Source organism: Chlorocebus sabaeus, chromosome 6 (genome assembly GCF_047675955.1).
Source record: "Chlorocebus sabaeus isolate Y175 chromosome 6, mChlSab1.0.hap1, whole genome shotgun sequence".
Lineage (NCBI taxonomy): Eukaryota > Metazoa > Chordata > Mammalia > Primates > Cercopithecidae > Chlorocebus > Chlorocebus sabaeus.
Genome location: NC_132909.1, coordinates 43,025,763 through 43,045,503, shown reverse-complemented (window position 1 = coordinate 43,045,503; position 19,741 = coordinate 43,025,763). Strand labels below are relative to the sequence as shown.

Genomic DNA, 19,741 nt, shown 5'->3' with positions numbered 1-19,741 from the left:
AGCCTGGGCGACAGAGCGAGACTCCGTCTCAAAAAAAAAAAAAAAAAAAGAAGAACTACAAACCACTGCTCAAGAAAATAAGACAGGACACAAACAATTGAAAAACATTCCATGCTCATGGACAGGAAGAATCAATATCATGAAAATGGCCATGCCACCCAAAGTAATTTATAGATTTAATGCTATCACCATCAAGTTACCAATGACTTTCTTCACAGAATTGGAAAAACTACTTTAAACTTCCTATGGAACCAGGAAAGAGCCCACATAGCCAAGACAATCCTAATCAAAAAGAACAAAGCTGGAGGCATCATGCTACCTGACTTCAAACTATACTAAAAGTCTACAGTAATCAAAACAGCATGGTACTGGTACCGAAACAGATATGTAGACCAATGGAACAGAACAGAGGTCTCAGAAATAACACCACACAACTACAACCATCTGATCTTTGACAAACCTGACACAAACAACCAATGTGGAAAGGACTCCCTATTTAATAAATGGCGTTGGGAAAACTGACTAGCCATATACAGAAAACTGAAACTGGACCCCTTCCTTACACTTTATACAAAAATTAACTCAAGATGGATTAAAGACTTAAATGTAAGACCTAAGACCATAAAAACCCTAGGAAAAAACCTAGGCAATACCATTCAGGACATAGGCATGTGCAAAGACTTCATGTCTAAAACACCAAAAGCAACACAACAAAAGCCAAAATTGACAAATGGGATCTCATTAAACTAAAGAGCTTCTGCAGAGCAGAAGAAACTATCATCAGAGTGAACAGGAAACCTACAGAATAGGAGAAAATTTTTGCATCTATTCTTCTGACAAAGGGTTAATATCCAGAATCTACAAAGAACTTAAACAAATTTACAAGGAAAAAACGAACAACCCCATCAAAAAGTGGGCAAAGAATATGAACAGACACTTCTCAAAAGAAGACATTTATGTGGCCAACAAACACATGAAAAAATGCTCATCATCACTGGTCATTAGAGAAAATGCAAATCAAAACCACAATGAGTTACCATCTCACACCAGTGAGAATGGCAGTCATTAAAAAATCAGGAAACAGATGCTGGAGAGGATGTGGAGAAATAGGAATGCTTTTACACTGTTGGTGGGTGTGTAAATTAGTTCAACCATTGTGGAAGACAGTGTGACAATTCCTCAAGGATCTAGAACTAGAAATACCATTTGACCCAGTAATCCCATTACTGGATATATACCCAAAGGATTATAAATCATTTGACTATAAAGACACATGCACACCTTTTTTTTTTTTTTTGATATGGAGTCTCGCTCTGATGCCCAGGCTGGAGTGCAGTGGCATGGTCTCAGCTCACTGCAAGCTCCACATCCCAGGTTCACGCCATTCTCCTTCCTCAGCCTCCCAGTAGCTGGCACTACAGGTGCCCACCACCACACCCAGCTAATTTTTGTATTTTTAGTAGAGATGGAGTTTAACCATGTTAGCCAAGATGGTCTTGATCTCCTGACTTCGTGATCCACCTGCCTTGGCCGCCCAAAGTGCTGGGATTACAGGCATGAGCCACCGCACCCAGCCCATGCACACATATTTTTATTGCAGCACTATTCACAATATCAAAGACTTAGAACCAACCCAAATGTCCATCAATGATAGACTGGATAAAGAAAATGTGGCATACATACACTGTGGAATACTATGCATCCATAAAAAAGGATGAGTTCATGTCCTTTGCAGAGACATGGATGAAGCTGGAAACCATCATTCTCAGTAAACCAACACAAGAACAGAAAACCAAACACCACATGTTCTTACTCATAAATGAGAGTTGTACAATGAGAACACATGGACACAGGGTGGGGAACATCACACACTGGGGCCTGTCGAGGGGTGGGGGACTAGGGGAGGGAGAGCATTAGGAGAAATACCTAATGTAGGTGACGGGTTGATGGATGCAGCAAACCACTATGGCACGTGTATACCTGTAACAAAACTGCATATTCTGCACATGTACCCTAGAACTTAAAGCATAATAATAAAAAAAAGTTGGAAAAAAAAGATGGGGAGTAATTAAAGGAAGATAAGGTAGATAAAGTTTTTCTTAGCTTTAATATGGTAGGGCTTCACTTGGAACAATGGCCCATGATTTTGAACATGATGATGCTTTTTTGAATTGGGTGTGATGTGTCCATCCTTTTTCTGCCGTGCAAACGGCAGTCTCGGTGGGTAGCAGCATGAGGTAGGGGCCTTCCTAGGCTGTCTCAAGTTTTCCTTTTTTCTATCCTTTGATGAGGACGTGGTCTCCAGGCTGATGTTGGTGTGCTGGACACTCTAGGGGTGGTGCCTGTGCTAAAAGACTTTTAGTTCTGAGAAAAGGGAACGTGGAAGATCCTCACTATAGGGTCCAGCCCTACAGGGCCTGTGGATTTTTCTTTTCATGTGCGGAGACAAGAGATCTTGTAAATAAAGACACAAGACAAAGATAGAAGAAAAGACAGCTGGACCCGGGAGACCACTACCACCAAGTCGCGGAGACCAGTAGTGGCCCCGAATGCCTGGCTGCCCTGTTATTTATTGGATACAAGGCAAGGGGACAGGGTAAGGAGTGTGAGCCATCTCCAGTGATAGGTAAGGTCACGCGAGTCACGTGTCCACCGGACAGGGGGCCCTTCCCTGTACGGTAGCCGAGGTGGGGAGAGAGAGAGAGAGAACAGCTTACATCATTATTTCTTCCCTGCATTTCAAAGACTTTAGTGCTTTCACTAATTCTGCTACTGCTATCTAGAAGGCGGAGCCAGGTGTACAGGGCGGAACATGAAAGCAGACCAGGAGCGTGACCCCTGAAGCACAGCATCACAGGGAGATGGTTACGTCTCCGGATGGCTGCGGGCCGGCCTGACTGATGTCAGGCCTTCCACAAGAGGCAGTGGCGCAGACTCTTCTCTAACTCCCCGCGGGGGGAAAGGGAGACTCCCTCTCCCGCTCGGCTAAGTAATGGGTGCCTTCCCAGGCACTGGCGTTACCGCTAGACCAAGGAGCCCTCTAGTGGCCCTGTCCGGGCATGACAGAGGGCTCACACTCTTCTTCCTAGGTTACAACAGTAGAACAAAGATTATTATAATATTGGAATACAGAGTAATGCTATAAACTAATGATTAGTAATATTCATATATAATCATATCTATATTCTATGTCTAACATAACTATTCTTATTTTAAGTATCTTCTTTGTTATACTGGAACAGCTTGTACCTTAGGTCTCTTGCCTCCGCACCTGGGTGGCTTGCGGTCCCCACTCGCTTAGAGCCACCCAGGAGACATGGCGGCCTCGCACCCTCTCAATGTTTCAGACTCACTGTGGCCCTCACCACTCCTGTGCATCCCCGCCTTGGGAATGAGGGGCTCTGGAACTCGCCCAGTTGTCCCTGGAGGTTGCTCCTGCCTGAGCCCCCACCATCTGGTCCCTGGCCTCTGGCTGGTTTGCGCTGTCCAGTGGTTGCCCAGCGCCCTCCCCAGCACAGGAAGTGTCTGTCCACAGCTAGGTCCCCCTGCCGGCTCATGCCGCGGCCTCTCTAGGAGCCGCTGGAGGTGGAAATTTGTTGGCATTAATTTTGGGCTGGCCTGGGTTCCTTGATGCAGTTGGAACAAGATTTCTTTTATAAGGGATTTGGATAACATTTCTCATTGCTTTAGTATTATTCATTTTTCCTTCTGAATTTTCTTTAGCACCTTTCTTATCCTTTTACTAAAAGTATATGTTAATTTCCTTACATACCTTGCATATAAACTGTTCCTTTAATAGTTTTATATTCAGAAGGGCTAATTACTTTTAAATTATACAATATTTCCTGTATACATTCTTTTTAAATAATTTTTTTATGACTTTCACAGACAATCTTTGACATGCCTCAACTTTCTGACTTCCTTTTACAGTATTTCTCTCCCTGGTCTCACCCTCTGTGTCTTTCTCTGATCTCTGTCTCTTCCAGTCTCTCTCTCACTCTTTCTTCCTCTCTGTTTCTCTCTCTCATTTGCACTTTGTCTTTCTCTCTCTGTCATCCCCTCTTGCTTCTCTCCCCACGTAGCCTCTTGGGCTGGGTGGGATCCACGTGGCTGCAGTCCAGGCCCTGGGGCGCCACAGGCCAAGAGACTCGGCAGATGCCCGCCGCAAGTTGCACGAGTCATGGAGCTTCTGCTCCTCTGCTCTCTTCCCAGCGCCAGTCCCTGCGCTCTTCTTCTATGCAGAGCCAGGCTGGGGAGAGCGATCCACACGCCACCCCCCCACCCACCTCCCCCTCCCGTGCAACTGGCTGCCTGGCTGGGTGGCACAGGCTCCTGGCCCTGACGCACTCACACTCTTCTGCTCACCTCCAACTTACAGGTGTCCATGGCCTGCCGTCCTCCGAGGGTGGCAAGACATGCCCAAGTGGCATGGAAGGTTTGGAGCTTGGTGGCCGGTGGCCTGAGTGGCTCTGGCTGCATGGCCAGGTGCAAGGCGAGCGTTCCAGCCGCCACTCTGCTGGGTGCCAGCGATCCGCAACAATGTGGAGCTGTGCTTGCTGCTCTCTCTTTCTCTCTGACTTTTCTCAGTTTCTCTTTCCTCTCTGCTGGTCTTTCCCTGCCTCTGCCAGCCACATACACTGCTGTTCTCCTGTCTCCTTCTCCTGACCCTAGGGAGCGGCCAGTAGGAGTGGAGCTTAGCTTCTTTCTTCTGCTGAGAAGAGGGGAAAGGGAAGTTCTGACTATTTTTCCTACTGCCAGAGGAGTGTGTGAGGTTCAGTCTCCCCCTAATAGGAATTTTTCACCTTTTTGTAACCTCTAAGACATCCCCACTAAGGAATACTTCATCACTCCCCAGTGGCTTTTCTTCCCTTACTCCTAACTAAGGAATGCCTTACTGCCCCTGTGGCTCCTCTTTCCTTGGTATGTCCTAACCAAGGAATGCTTCACCACCCCACTGCTTTTCTTTTCTTAGTCCTGACCACCAAGGAAATACTTTACCGGCTCCTCTGGCATTTCCTTCCTTGGTTCATGCATGAGGTTGCCTGGTCCACGTGGTATATGAGGCTCCTTTACTCCAGGTCACTGGCTGGTTTCTTCCTGCATTGCTGAGAGTCGGGTTTATTTGTCACACTGAGTAGATCTTTATTCCTTACCCCTGAGGCTCCTGCAAGGAGGCAGTGGGGTGCCTCCTCATGAGAGAGGACTGGAGATCCCCCTGGAGGAGAATGGCTCCCCATACGGGCCACCATTTTGTTATAAGTAAAATGTTTATTCAGAAATAGAATGCTTGTTCCTCAGTACCACAAGGAAAAATCAGGATTCAGACAAGTTTTCTCAGCAAGGCAAATTTACATTCTGCACAAGGGTGCTCCTTGCAGATGGGATAATGGCAAGAGCACAGCTGAATAAAGGAGGGAAGTAATTTTTATCCCTTAAGCAGCTTGTCCCTGCTACTTGTCTCCATTGCCTGGAGCCAGACCTCACAATTTAAACTGAACCTGATTGGCTAACAACTTAAAACTTTTCTAAACAGGTAAAAGCAATGGAGAACAAAGGAAAAGAGGAAGTTCCTTATGAAAAGACTTAGAAAAGTAATAATATTCCCAAATAAGGAAGGGGCATAGGCTGTGAGCTGGGACATGACCGTAAGCACGTGCAGCACAGATATCCTGATTAAAGTACGAGGATATAGGGTATACTACGTGCCTGTGAGCATGTGTAGCACAAATATGTTGGTCTCGAACTCCTGACCTCACATGATCCACCTACCTCTGCCTTCCAAAGTGTTGGGAATTACAGGCGTGAGCCACCACACCTGGCCAGGCACTTTATTCTGTAGATTTAGAAACATATAAGACATGTATATACAGAAACATATACAAACACAAAGGCTTATACACATGTCTAATTAATGTCCATTTGTGAGTATGTATTGAAAAAAAGGCCCCAAAGAAAAGTATGTAAGAGGTCATTACCTTACTCATTCGCCTCAAGACACAGAAATCAATGAACTCAGTCCATGTGATTCTAGTCAGCCAGTTAGCTCAGCCCAAGTGATTCCAATCAGCCAATTAAATTAGCCCAAGTGATACCAATTAGGCACTTATATCACCATAGGTGAATTGAATTAGCCAATTAGATTAGCCCAAGGCGATTCCAATCAGCCAATTTTCTTAGCCTAGGTAGATTCAATCAGCCAATTATCTAAGTAGTGACTACAGATTTAACAAAACAAGCCCAAACTAGTGGATGTGAAGAGCACATACATACACTGAGAAGGAATGCAGGATGCTGAAATGCACACCTGAACAGCAGGTATAATGTGGCTTTGCTGTCAGCTTATTTCTGAGGCCTATGCTACTGAAGGTGAGGGTTTTTTTGTTTATACAAACAATATTGTACAAATATGTTTCATTCTGAGATGCTATTGAGTAAAAGAGATTGGAAGTAATTACATATCTGCATAATGTGTATATGCCAAGTGATTGAAAATAGTCTTTTGGGGAATATTTCTTGTATACATATTTACATAGACAGACTCATCCTGTATGTAAGTTTAAAAAAATCTATTTACCTGGCCAGGTGCAGTGGCTCATGCCTGTAATCCCAGCAATTTGGGAGGCCAAGGTGGGTGGATCACCTGAGGTGGGGAGTTCAAGACCAGCCTGACCAATATGGAGAAACCCTGTCTCTACTGAAAATATGAAAATTAGTCAGGTATGGTTGCACAGACCTGTGATCCCAGCTACTTGGGAGGCTGAGGCAGGAGAAGTGCTTGAACCCAGGAGGCGGAGGTTACACTGACCCAAATTGCACCATTGCACTCCAGCCTGGGCAACAAGAGTGAAACTCCATCTCAAAAAAAAAAAAAAAAAAAAAAAAAAAAAAAATCTATTTACCTATGTGTGTACATATACACCAATATATCAATATTTTTATTTATATTTATAAAGATGTAGAATGAATATGGAAGTACTGATACATATTGGTACTAATAGTAATATAGAAAGAAACTTTCATACATATATAAACTTATTTGCCTTATAAACTATATCCAGAATAGTACACAAATAGAGGTATGCTCTGACATCCACTCTGCTGCATTTAACATAAAAGAAGAAAGCACTGGACTTTGTTGTTGATTTCTGTAAGATGTCAATGCACTAAGGCCATGGGAGTCATTAACTGTCATGTCAAGGTTGACCCCTACTCTATGTTGTATATATGGCCAGAGATAAACCAGCCCAAGTCCAAAGGCACACGCCTACATTTGACAATGCTTATTCTTCTTCATTAGAACTTCCATCAGGACAAGGGTCCTTGTTTTTGTCTTTGAGGTTAAAGAAGGGGTCTTTTTTTTTTTTTTGAGATGGAGTCTTGCTCTGTTGCCCAGGCTGGAGTGCAATGGCATGATCTTGGCTCACTGCAACCTCCACTTCCAAGGCTCAAGCGATTCTCCCACCTCAGCCTCACCAGTAGCTGGGATTACGGGCATGCATCACCACGCATAAATTTTCTTTGGCCCCTATTTTTATTAATTTCTCCTTTTCAGCAGAAGAAAAGATAGGAACTGCAGTTGGGGGAGGAAGGCAAGGGGTTAAGAGAAAAACAGGCATTTGAGAAGAAACAGCAGCCTGTTTGCCTATTTGATCTGCAAGGGTATTCTCTCAGCTTTCAAAGGAGGTTTTTTTTGGTGTCCTGGAACATGGACAATAGCGATTTCTTCTGGCAGCTGAAGATTATCTAATACTTTAGTGATTATATCTTTGTGGACCAGGTCTTGGCCTTTACTATTAATAAGACCTTGTTCAGTCTGAAATTTTCCTAAAGGTATGAGCTACTACAAAGGCATATTTGGAATCAGCATAAATTGTCCCTTCTGGATTTTGCAAGTGCTTTACGGCTTGATTTAGTGCAAACAATTCACATGTTTGAGCGGACCAATTATTAGGCAATCTTCCTGACTCTGTCTCTGCAAGAGCTTCACCATCAATTACTGAATGTCCGTTATGCCTTTTTCCTTCAATCACTCGAGAAGAGCCATCTAGGATTAGGTCTTGTCCCGTTTTGAAAGGGGCCTTAAATCAGGCCTGACTTGTGTGTGAGAATTAATTAGATCTAAACACTTATGTTCTGGCCCTTTTTGATTTGGGTTCCCTGTTGGGAAACCTGCTGGGTTAAGTGAATTGTCAGTGGTTAATGTTAAGTCATCTCTTTTTAATAAGATAGCTAGATACTTAAAAATTCTTGAGTCGGTGAGCCATCTCCCTGCTTTTTGGTTCTAGATAGTTGTAACTTGATGGGGTGTGCTCACAATTAAGTTTCCTCCAAAGGTTACTTCCTACTTTCTTCAGTTAACAGGGTGGTAGCTGCAATGTATTGAACACATTCGGGCCACCCAAAGGTTAGTGGATCTAAAACTTTTGATAGGAAGGCTACAGGTTGCCGATACCCCCATTGTTCCTGGGTAAGTGCTCCTAGAGCTACCCCCTCGTTCACATTAACGACAAAGTGAAATACTTTCTCTAGGGAAAGTAAGGCTAGAACAGGGCAAGTTACAAGTTGATGTTTAAGTTCTTCAACCTGGTGTATTTCTTCAGAATTCTGCAGAAGGTTAGGCTTTTCTTGGGTAAGCTTTAGGTAGAAAGTCTTTATCGTTAGGGTGTATAAGTCAATTCATAAGCAACAATACCCAACTAATCCTAGAAATTTTCTTAGGCAAAGGCAATGACACGATTCCTTCAACTTGTTCAGGCCCTATCCTTCATTTGCCTTTACTTATTAAGTATCCCAAGTACTTCGCTTCTGGATCTACAAATTGAAGCTTTCCCTTTGAAACTCATAACCCTCCTCCTTGCAAACAGTTAAGGACATGGATGGAAAAATCAGTCACTTGTTCTACAGCCTCACCAGTCATAAGAAGATCATTTACATAATAGAGCAAACATATGTGTTTGGGGGTAGAAATCCATTCTAGAACCTGTTCTAAAATTTGGCCAAAGAGGTTAGGGGAATCTGTGAACTCTTGGGACAAAACTGTCCATGGGTACTATTGCTTCCATCCAGAATGAGGATCTTCCCATTCGAAAGCAATTATGTCCTGGCTGTTTTCAGCCAAGGGGCATGACCAGAAGGTGTCTTTTAAGTCTATTACTGTAAACCATTGATGGTCACATGGGATTTTGCTGAGGATGATGCAACGATTAGGACAATGGGATGAGTAGTTTGGACTATTTGGCTGATAGCTCTGAGGTCAGGTACTAGTTGATATGACCCATCTGATTTCTTTACAGGCAGTACTGGGGTGTTTTTTTTTTTTTTTTTTTTTTTGAGACGGAGTCTCGCTCTGTCACCCAGGCTGGAGTGCAGTGGCCGGATCTCAGCTCACTGCAAGCTCCGCCTCCCGGGTTTACGCCATTCTCCTGCCTCAGCCTCCCGAGTAGCTGGGACTACAGACGCTCGCCACCTCGCCTGGCTATTTTTTTTTTTGTATTTTTTACTAGAGACGGGGTTTCACCGGGTTAGCCAGGATGGTCTTGATCTCCTGACCTCGTGATCCGCCCGTCTCGGCCTCCCAAAGCGCTGGGATTACAGGCTTGAGCCACCGCGCCTGGCCAGTACTGGGGTGTTATAAGGGGACATACAGGGTTCAAAGAGTCCATCCTGAATGAGACCTTCAATTATGGGCTTCAAGCCTATTCTGCCTGCTAGGGGAATGGGATAGTGCTTTCTTCTTACTATTTTCCCAGGGGTTTTAAACTTTATGTGTATCGAAGGGACTTGAAGTCTTCCCCAATTTCTTTCTCTTGACCAGACATCAGGATGAATGTATTTTTCATCCACGGTGATAAGTAGGTTTAATGAGGTGAGGAATCCCTCTGTGCCAACATGTAAGCCTATAACTAGTTTAGCATTAAGTCCCTTCCTAATTGATTAATTCCTGACTCAGGTAAGGGATTAATAAAAATATGAGTTGATTGGTTTTTGTATCTGACTTCTGCTTCCTCTAGGATTTTGGCTTTAAATCCTTCTCCCTTTACCCCTGAAACAGAAAGTTCTTCCAAGGAGCAGGTGGTATCAGATGGAGGGGAACAAACAGAGGAGTGGGCTGCTTCTGAATCTACTAAAAAGGTTATGAGCTCATATTTTTGCCCTACCTCTAAATTTACCAAGAGCTTTTGGTGGGATTCGAGAGAAAAAAAGTCATAGCCCCTGAACCCCCATTCTTCCTCAAAAGTCATGAGTGGAATAATTTCTTTTCCTTCTCCCAGTCAGAACATTCCCTCTTGAAGTGACCTTCTCTACCACATTTAAAACACTTATCCTGTCCTTCCTCTTTTCCTACTCTAGGATTCTTTGGTTTTGCTTCCCTATGCCCTTTATAGGGTGTGACAGATGAAGACTTGGATCCTTCACAGGTTTTGGCCCCCTGGAAGCTTTGTTTAGAAGTGTGTGGGTTTGGAGCCCCCTGCTCGAAGGTGGGTAACATCATTTTTGCCTTCTGGTTTTGCTTCTCTTCATCCCTCCTCACATATACTCTCTGAGCTTCTCTAAGAAGATCACTCATAGGATGGTCTTTCCAATTCTCTATCTTTTGTAATATTTTTGAGATATCTGGCCAACCATTGGTGACAAAATGAAGCTTTAGCATTTTGTGCCCTAGTGGGTCTTCTAAATCTAAATCTGCATATATTCTCATTACTCTTTCAGTCTATCTACGAATTCCATAGGCCCTTCATCCTTCCCTTGTTGAATGTTGAATGCTCGGGAAAGATTTCATTTTTTGGAGGGGTACTGACTCCCGAATTTATTATAATTTCCCTGAGGTCTTGCATATTTTCCCAGTGAGCTGCATTGTTATTATCCCACTGGGGGTCTTGGGTGGGGAATTTTTGGTCCGCAGCTGGAACGTTTTGACCAAGAGGATGTTCATGTTCCCAGACTATCATAGCAGCCCTATGGATCACGCTCCTTTCTTCCCCTGAAGAGAGGATGTCCAGGATGGACATTAACTCAGCCCAAGTGTACAACTGAGGTCCTAACAATTTTCCAATTTGATCTGCCACTCCTTAAGTGTCATCTAACAGTGGCTTGAGTTCTTGTTTTAAATTTTGAACTTCTGAGCTAGTTAAGGGAGCATTCATGAAGCCAATGGCCCCCCTCCTTGTGATACCTCCCTTAAGGGGAAGAGAGTTGGGGCTGACTCCTTAGAGGCAAGAGGAAAAGGGAAATTCTGAATATCCTTTTTACATTGTTCTACCTCACATTGGAGTCCTTTTAGGGAATGGTACTTAGGCTGGTAAGGAGCAGGTTCATGGGATGACAATTCCCGAGAATCAGGCTTGTAAGGAGGAGGGGATTTGGAGCCGGGTCTGGGGCAGCTTTGAGGAAGAATAGGGGGGTCAGGGGCTTTGTATTTTTTCTCTCAAATCCCATCAAGAGCTCTTGGTAAATTTAGAGGATTCAGAAGCAGCCCACTCCTCTGTTTGTTTCCCTCCATCTGATATCACCTGCTCCTTGGAAGAACTTTCTGTTTCAGGGGTAAAGGGAGCCCCAGGAGGTCCCTGAGGAGAGGGATTGGGGGGTACTGAGCAGAGGAAGATGGTCTAGGGTATCCCATGCATTGGAGTCTTTAGGTATTGGAAGTAACTTTCAGAGGTGCTAGATCAGGGTTTTCCCCGGTTGTCTTTAAAGGACAAAGGAGGACAGGTCCTTGTCTCCAACAAAGAGTATAGTACAGCTCTTCTTGAGTGACTGGACTTTTATCATTCACATATTGAATTAAAAGCCAACATATCACATCCTCATTTGACCCAAACTTTGGCCAGAAGACTAAGGTTTGAGGATGGGTTCTTGGGTCCAAATAAAACAGCAACATTTTATCATTTGTTTCTTTCCCCTATGTCCTTTAATTATCTTTCCAATACTTTAACATGAAACCTAGGGGACTATCAAGGGGAATATCATTGCTGTTAGTTTTATCCTTTTTACTACCTATCCTACTTGGGGTATTTCCCATTTTGGGTACTGGTCAGGCTCAATCTGTCGTACTAGAGATTTCTTGCCTTTCTTACCTTGGAAGTCTGGGGTGAGGCTGAACTCATTACATTAGAGATTTCTTGCCTTCCCTCTCCTGAAAGGCTTAACCCCACCTATTGGAGGTCTCTTCCACTCTTCTCATTTTGCTTCCTTCTCTCTGGCCACTTCCCCAGAGGGAATTTAGGTACATCTCAGCATTGGCGGCTTCAGTATAAGCTCCCGACCTGGACTCCCTTACAGGAGGGCCGCCATAAGCCATATGAGGTGACCATGGAACTGCAGATTGGACTCCCTCACTCCGCATTCAATGTCCTTGAATCTCATTCATGCACTTTCAACCTCCAAGATATCCTGACCACCAAGGAAATACTTTATAACGCCTGTGAAGTTTCTTACCTTGGTCTGTGCACAGAGTTACCTGGTCACCGTGGTGTGTAACGATTCTTCCGCCCACATTGCTGACAGTCCATGTTTATTTATCACTCCAGGGGAAGTCCCAGTACCCCTGCCTCTGAGGCCATGGCAACAAGGCAGTGGGACACATCTCATCAGAGATGACTCCTCTCCCAGAGGAGAAAGTGAATCCCAGACGAGCCCCCAAGATCGTTGGAAATAAATGCTTGGTGCCACAAAGAATAAGCACTCTGGCAGAAAGCTTTCTCAGCAAGGCAATTTACTTCTGCAGAAGGGTGCCACTTGCACCTGGTGTGGTCGCAAGAGCACACCAAGCAAGGTAGGGCAGGAGTTTTTATCCCTAATGCAGCAGATCCTGTGGCTGTGTCCTCTCCCCATTACCTGGAGTCCTACTGCACAATCTAACTGACCTGATTGGCTACTTAAAATTGAATTGGGCTAATTATGCAGGAAGGGAGAAGCTGTCTGTTACAATACAAGGCATGTTGCCCAGGGTGGAGTGAAGTGGCATGATCTTGGCTCACTGCAACCTCCATCCCTCAGGTTCAAGCAATTCTCCTGCCTCAGCCTTCCAAGTAGCTGGGATTATAGCTCCCGCCACCACCCCCAGCTAATTTTTGAATTTGTAGTAGAGATGGGGTTTCACCATGTTGGCCAGGCTACACTCAAACTCCTGACCTCAGGTGATCTACCCACCTCGGCCTCCCAAAGTGCTGGGATTACAGGTGTTGAGTCACAGTGACCAGCCAAGGTCACATTTTTCTTTTTTCTTTTCTTTACACAGGTGCTGATGAACTCAGGTGTAATTAACCCTAAGGGGTAAATTATTCACTAACTACAGTCATAGGGTCCAATTTTTATCAACAAGTTTTCAGTTCTTTGATATTGTCCTACATTCAGAAGTCACAAATGAAACATACTGGAATGTGTGATGTGAACAATGTCTTGGAGATTAACATCCAGGTTTTTTGGCCGGGCGCGGTGGCTCAAACCTGTAATCCCAGCACTTTGGGAGGCCGAGGCGGGTGGATCACGAGGTCAGGATATCGAGACTATCCTGGCTAACATGGTGAAACCCCGTCTCTACTAAAAATACAAAAAACTAGCTGGGCGTGGTGGCGGGCGCCTGTAGTCCCAGCTACTTGGGAGGCTGAGGCAGGAGAATGGCGTGAACCCGGGAGGTGGAGCTTGCAGTGAGCCGAGATCGCGCCACTGCACTCCAACCTGGGAGACACAGCAAGACTCCGTCTCAAAAAAAAAAAAAAAAAAAAAAAAAAATCCAGGTTTTTACATATTACATATAACAGCATGAAAGCTGGTGCCCTATGGAAGCGAAAGAAATTGTCCCTAAGACAATAGAATTTTAGGGACATCAATTAAGAGGTTACATGGAAGCAGAAGTGCTCCTAGATGTTTACACTATCTAGATAGAAAAATTCAAGCTGAGCCCCAGTGAGTTAAGGAACATCCCTGACTGCTGTGAGTGATGGGCTTTCCATCCAAAGCACAGATGTGAAACCTGACAGTTTTTTTTTTGTTTGTTTGTTTTTTGTTTTTTGTTTTGAGACAGAGGCTCTGTCACCCAGGCTGGAGTGCAGTGGTGCGATCTCGCCTCACTGCAAGCTCGGCCTCCCTGGCTCAGCCATTCTCCTGCCTCAGCCTCCCGAGTACCTGGGAGGTGCCCACCACCATGCCCGGCTAATTTTTCCTATTTTTGGTAGAGATGGGTTTTCACCGTGTTAGCCAGGATTGTCTCGATCTCCTGACCTCGTGATCCGCCTGCCTCGGCCTCCCAAAGTGCTGGGATTACAGGCGTGAGCCACCACGCCCAGCAACCTGACCAGTTTCAAATGACCCCCCGGCGCCCCACATCACAAAAGTTGCTCCCACAAATCTGGAATGCTGTCTGTTCCTAAGGGATCAGGTCCCACCTGTGTCTCTGAGACACTGACTTGAGATGAGGCCAATTAGTTCAAGCGTAAATGGCCTAAATCATCATCAGCTTCAAGTTGTGTTTTGGAGCTTGTCCACTTAAGAGGGTTGATAAAAAATGGCTCACAAGACACATGCCTGGGAAATGGGGTTTCCTCCTTTGCTCTTAGCAGATCCTGGGCAACCCAGTAATTAACCTTCTTGATTTCTCAACTTTCACATTTGCGAAAAAGGCGCCAGTGCCCTTGACATTTCCCGGAAGACGCAGCCCTTGTGACCCGCTACAAAGTTCTGAAGTTGTGCGCAGGTGGGCCAGGTGGCAGATTTCTCTCAAAAGCAGCTGAGCTCGCGCTCTGACTAGAGAAGGCAGAGGGCTGAGGCACAACGGACATTGTCTCAGACATCAGGACAGTTTCCATACCAGTTTAGGAAAGAAGGCAGCTTCCTGGGCTGGAGACGATGCAATGCTCTGGAAAGAGACTTGGGTGCAGGTGAGAGAGGAAACCCAGCTGCACAGGGCCAATGAGGGGAGGCCGAACCGCCCGATTTGGACAAAGGTAAAGTATACTTCCTAGCTTAATACCCTCCTCAATGCCCAGCCCAGACCTACCCTTCACGTCCCGAGCTGTAGTCACTCTCCCTGGCAAGGGGGCGGCATGGAATTGGTTGCCAGCAATACTTTGGACACCAGTAAGTCCACAGCGCTCTGCCCCTCCCTCCAGGACTACGCACCGCCCCGATGCATACTGGGATTGTAGTTCTGAAGCAACCTACCCACTGGCTAAGAACGGTGAAGACACTACAACTCCCAGCATAGGAGGCGCTGCGCGCACCGCCCTGCCCCTTTCTGTGGGCTGCGAACCGCTCCCGAGCCTGGTACAGGCTGGGATTGTAGTCCTGTAGCCTTCTAGCCAAAGGGCTGGGAGTTGCTATGAGACTACATCTCCCAGAAAGTTCAGCGAGGCGCGCCCCGCTCTGTACCTTCCTCCAGTGAAGCGCGCAGTCCCGGATCCCTGTGCACGCTGGGATTGTAGTCCTGCAGCCCTGCGATCACTGGCCGGCATTGATTAAGAAATTTCAGCTACCGGTCTCGCGCCTCTATACCTTCAGAGCACTTCCGCCATGAGGAGGAGGAGCCTGGCTGTTCTTTAACCTCTCCTACCTGATTGGAGTGAACGTAGCCAAGGCAGCTTGTCTCACCAACTAATTGTGGTACCGCATCCCCCAGCGTGCTGGCTTCCTGACTTCCAAAATGCCGGAAGTTTGATTTCTCACAGAACTTCAAGGGTCCGGGATCGTTTCCCAGCCTGCTCAGAGTTGCCATGGTTCTCACCCTCTGGGAAGTTGGAACACTCAGCGACACCATGTGTTCCTTGAAACTAATCTATGTTACCTTTTAGGCTTTTGAGACCACTTGAACTCTGACTTTGTGGCATTTATTACAAAATGTACTAAAATGGGTCAACTGTCTGATTTTACCTCGTTTTCCACACATGCTGGTTAGACCATCTGTTAATTAGACATGGTTTTCTCCAAAAGGGGATTATCTCTTCCTGATTGCCTCCAAGAGAGGGATGAAATAGTTGGGGACTCTAAGGATCCATTTCCCAAATTTGGGATTCCACACTGATCATTCCTGGGCAAAATGTGACATTCTTTTCCATAACCACAATCTTAGGCCAGCCTGAGTGCCATCCTAGCCCGATGGGGCTTATGGAACTCCAACTTAGTTCTGGTTAAGTTTTATGTAAATATGCTTGTCTGTGTTTCACCTGGCTCTACTACATAAAATGTCTAGGAGAAAGTAGGAGGGGACAAGAATACAGGTGAAATCATAGGTATTGGAATGGGACACACTGATTCTGTGGAGGTAGAGGGAGAACAACACCCTGAAACCCAAGGAATGCACAACTTAAACCTCAGAAGCTGTGGGGAATAGAGGGGCATTAATTAGTTTTTGTCTTTCTGAATTACTCCTCATGCAACCCAGAAAAGAGTATGGGAATCCTGTTGGGCCAGGACAGGAGTAGTATTTGTTAGACCAGAAAGTAAGGCAGAGGCTGTGAATTCATCTCCTCCTTTTGACTCCCCACATTACCCTTAACAATCCTTTGAGACTATTCTATCTCTCTGTGATGTAGGTGTGGAATTCTAGGGGGCAGCACGCACTCTCAATGCCCAGCTGTCTGAGACCACAGTTCCTTCAGGTGATGAATGATATGGTTTGGCTGTGTCCCCACCCACATCTCATCTTGAATTGTAGCTCCCAGAACTCCCATGTGTTGTGAGAGGGACCTGGTGGGAGGTAATCGAATCACAGGGGTGCGTCTTTCCCAAGCTGTTCTCGTGATAGTGAATATGTGTCACGAGATCTGATGGTTTTACAGAGGGCAGTTCGCCTGCACATGCTCTCTTGCCTGCCACAATGTAAGATGTGTCTTTGCCTCTCCTTTCCTTCCTCCATGATGTTGAACCGACCGCCGAACTCCAGCCATGTGGAACTGTGAGTCAATTAAACTTCCTTCCTTTATAAATTACCCAGTCTTGGGTATCTCTTTATTAGTAGCATGAGAACAGACTAGTACTATGGAGAACCATTGCTTTTTTCAGAAGAGACTCAGTCCCCCATGGGTAAGCTGAAGCTGGACGCTAGGCAGCATTGATTACATTTTCTCCTTCTTCTGTGAACTGGGGCTCCTCCTTCCCTTTTCCTACCACTTAGAGATGAAGCTGTATTAGTCAATATGTTTGTAAAGTAGAGACACAGGTAAGGGATCTTAGAGAGCCCCCAGCATAGCTTGACTCTTGCCTATTGTCTTCCCACTTTATGAAATCAATTATGTTGGCACAGAGAGATACCTTAAGATGGGCTCTCTCAGGAGCAATTAGAGCAGCGTACTTCTAGAGAAGCTGATAGGACAGGGCAGGTGTGCCAGTGAGGATCAAAGCTTTTGTCCACATTTTTGAGTCTATCTGTGTGTGGCAGATGACTTTGGGAAAGATCCCAGATCCCTGGAAGGAACCATTAAGAGAGGATTCATGTAGATCAGAACCCTTGCGCGCGTGTTCATCCGTGTTTAAGTCGGATTCTCAGGGTTAAGTCTGCGGTAGGGCTGCAGGGCAATGCTTGCCTGTGAAAGCCTCTGATCATGTGTGAAATATGTGGCTCTGGCACAGGGAGACATCTTTATCTGACAGAGCATCATACTTCTGTGGATGTGAGATTCTTTGCCCTTCCTTAGCCGGGCACCACTGACTGAGAATCATGCATACATAGGCCTTTTTGTTTTGAATTTCTTAAATATTGGAACAGGAAAAAACATTTTTATCCATTTTCAAATTGAATAATAGAATGAGCAACTTCAGGGAAAATGTCACAGGAGGAAACTCTGGGGCCTTGCTCATCCCCAGAAATCTCCAAAATCCTGATACAACCTGTAGAATTCACCTTATCAACACCGATTTATTTGTTCATATAGATTTATCTTTCTTTCTTTCTTTTTTTTTTTTTTTTTGAGGTGGAGTCTTGCTCTGTCGCCTGGGCTGGAGTGCAGTGACTGGATCTCAGCTCACTGCAAGCTCCGCCTCCCGGGTTTACGCCGTTCTCCTGCCTCAACCTCCTGAGTAGCTGGGACTACAGGCGCCCACCACCTCACCCAGCTAGTTTTTTGTATTTTTTAGTAGAGACGGGGTTTCACCGTGTTAGCCAGGATGGTCTTGATCTCCTGACCTCGTGATCCGCCCATCTCGGCCTCCCAAAGTGCTGGGATTACAGGCTTGAGCCACCGCGCCCGGCCTTTCTTTTCTTTCTTTTTTTTTTTGAAACAATCTCTCTCTCTTGCACAGGCTGGAATGCAGTGGCTTGATCTCAACACACTGCAACCTCTGCTTCCTGGGTTCAAGTGATTCTCATGCCTCAGCCTCCCAAGTAGCTAGGACTACAAGTGTGCACTACTGTATTTGGCTAGTTTTTGTATTTTTAGTAGAGATGGACCAGGCTGGTCCCAAACTTTTAGTCTTTTTTTTTTTTTTTGAGGTAGAGTTTTGCTCTTGTTGCCCAGGCTGGAGTGCGATGGAGTGATCTTGGCTCACTGCAACCTCTGCCTCCCAGGTTCAAGCGATTCTCCTGCCTCAGCCTTGGGCATGTGCCACCACGTCCGCCTAATTTTTGTATTTTCAGTAGAGATGGGATTTCTCCATGTTGGTCAGGCTGATGTCGAACTCTCAACTCAGGTGATCCGCCCACCTAGGCCTCCCAAAGTGTTGGGATTACAGGCATGAACCACCACGCCCTGCTCAAACTTTTAATTTTGATTGATCTGCCTGCCTTGCCTTCCCAAAGTGCTGGCATTAAAGTGAGCCAAGGCACCCACCTGCATCACTTTTATTAACTGTAATCTGCATTGTATTAGTAGGGCTTAAAAGGTAAGGAAATATTTACAAAGAAAATAAAAGAGATGAGTTTCAAAAAATTAATATTTAATCATATATTCCATTTGTTAGTAACTCTCATTTACATTTTTCTTTCCAAGAGTGAGTTTAGGAATTTTCTCAGGTGTGTTTTTTATGTCTTAGTGATTTCAAACAGAATTCTAAGCCTTAGCTTTATAATGCTAGCTACCACGGAAAAAAATAGGGAAAATCTCTCTTCCATTTTGGCTGTGGACAATGAATATATTTTCATAGGAAAATGTGGTAGATAATTGGTGAATTATACAGATTCATCAAAACATCAGTTCCTCTTTTTGCAGGGTAAATTTGTGACAGTGAATATCTCCATTCTATATCCTGTTGTCTTGATTTCTGAGTTTAATGCTAAATTGTATGTGATGAAACATGGTAACTTCTAGAAGTGTTCCCATATGACTAATTTTTTACTACATTATTTTTTAACATAAATAATAAAATAATACATATATTGTCTGAAAGAAGTAGATATATTTGTTCTTCTTGTGGAGGCATAAAAATGCAAGCACCTTAGCCAGGTGCAGTGGCTCATGCCTGTAATTCCAGCACTTTGTGAGGCCAATGCTGGTTGACTACTTGAGGTCAGGAGTTCGAGACCAGCCTGCCCAAGATAGTGAAACCCTGTCTCTGCTAAAAATACAAAAATTAGTTGGTTGTGGTGGAGCATGCCTGTAGTCCCAGCTCTTTGGGAGACTGAGGCAGAAGAATAGCTTGAACCCAGGAGGTGGGGGTTGCCGAGTGACCCGAGATCCAGCCACTACATTCCAGTCTGGGTGACAGAGTGAGATTCCATCGCAAAAAAAAATAATAATAATAAATAAGAATGTACGCACCTTAAAATTTCTTTTTCTTATGTAAACACTGTGAGTAATTTCACTGGATTTTTCAA

At 45.0% G+C, this 19,741-nt stretch overlaps 1 protein-coding gene across 1 annotated transcript; it reads right to left on the bottom strand.

Annotated features, from left to right (window-relative positions):
- Window positions 1-2,481: 2,481 nt before the first annotated feature.
- Window positions 2,482-15,709, bottom strand: LOC140711777 (uncharacterized). Its single transcript, XM_073015753.1, is given in 5 exon segments — window positions 2,482-3,085; window positions 4,366-4,711; window positions 14,996-15,388; window positions 15,390-15,438; window positions 15,586-15,709. Coding segments are annotated over 5 exon segments (957 nt in total). The 3' UTR covers window positions 2,482-3,040.
- Between the last annotated feature and the right edge of the window lie 4,032 nt (window positions 15,710-19,741).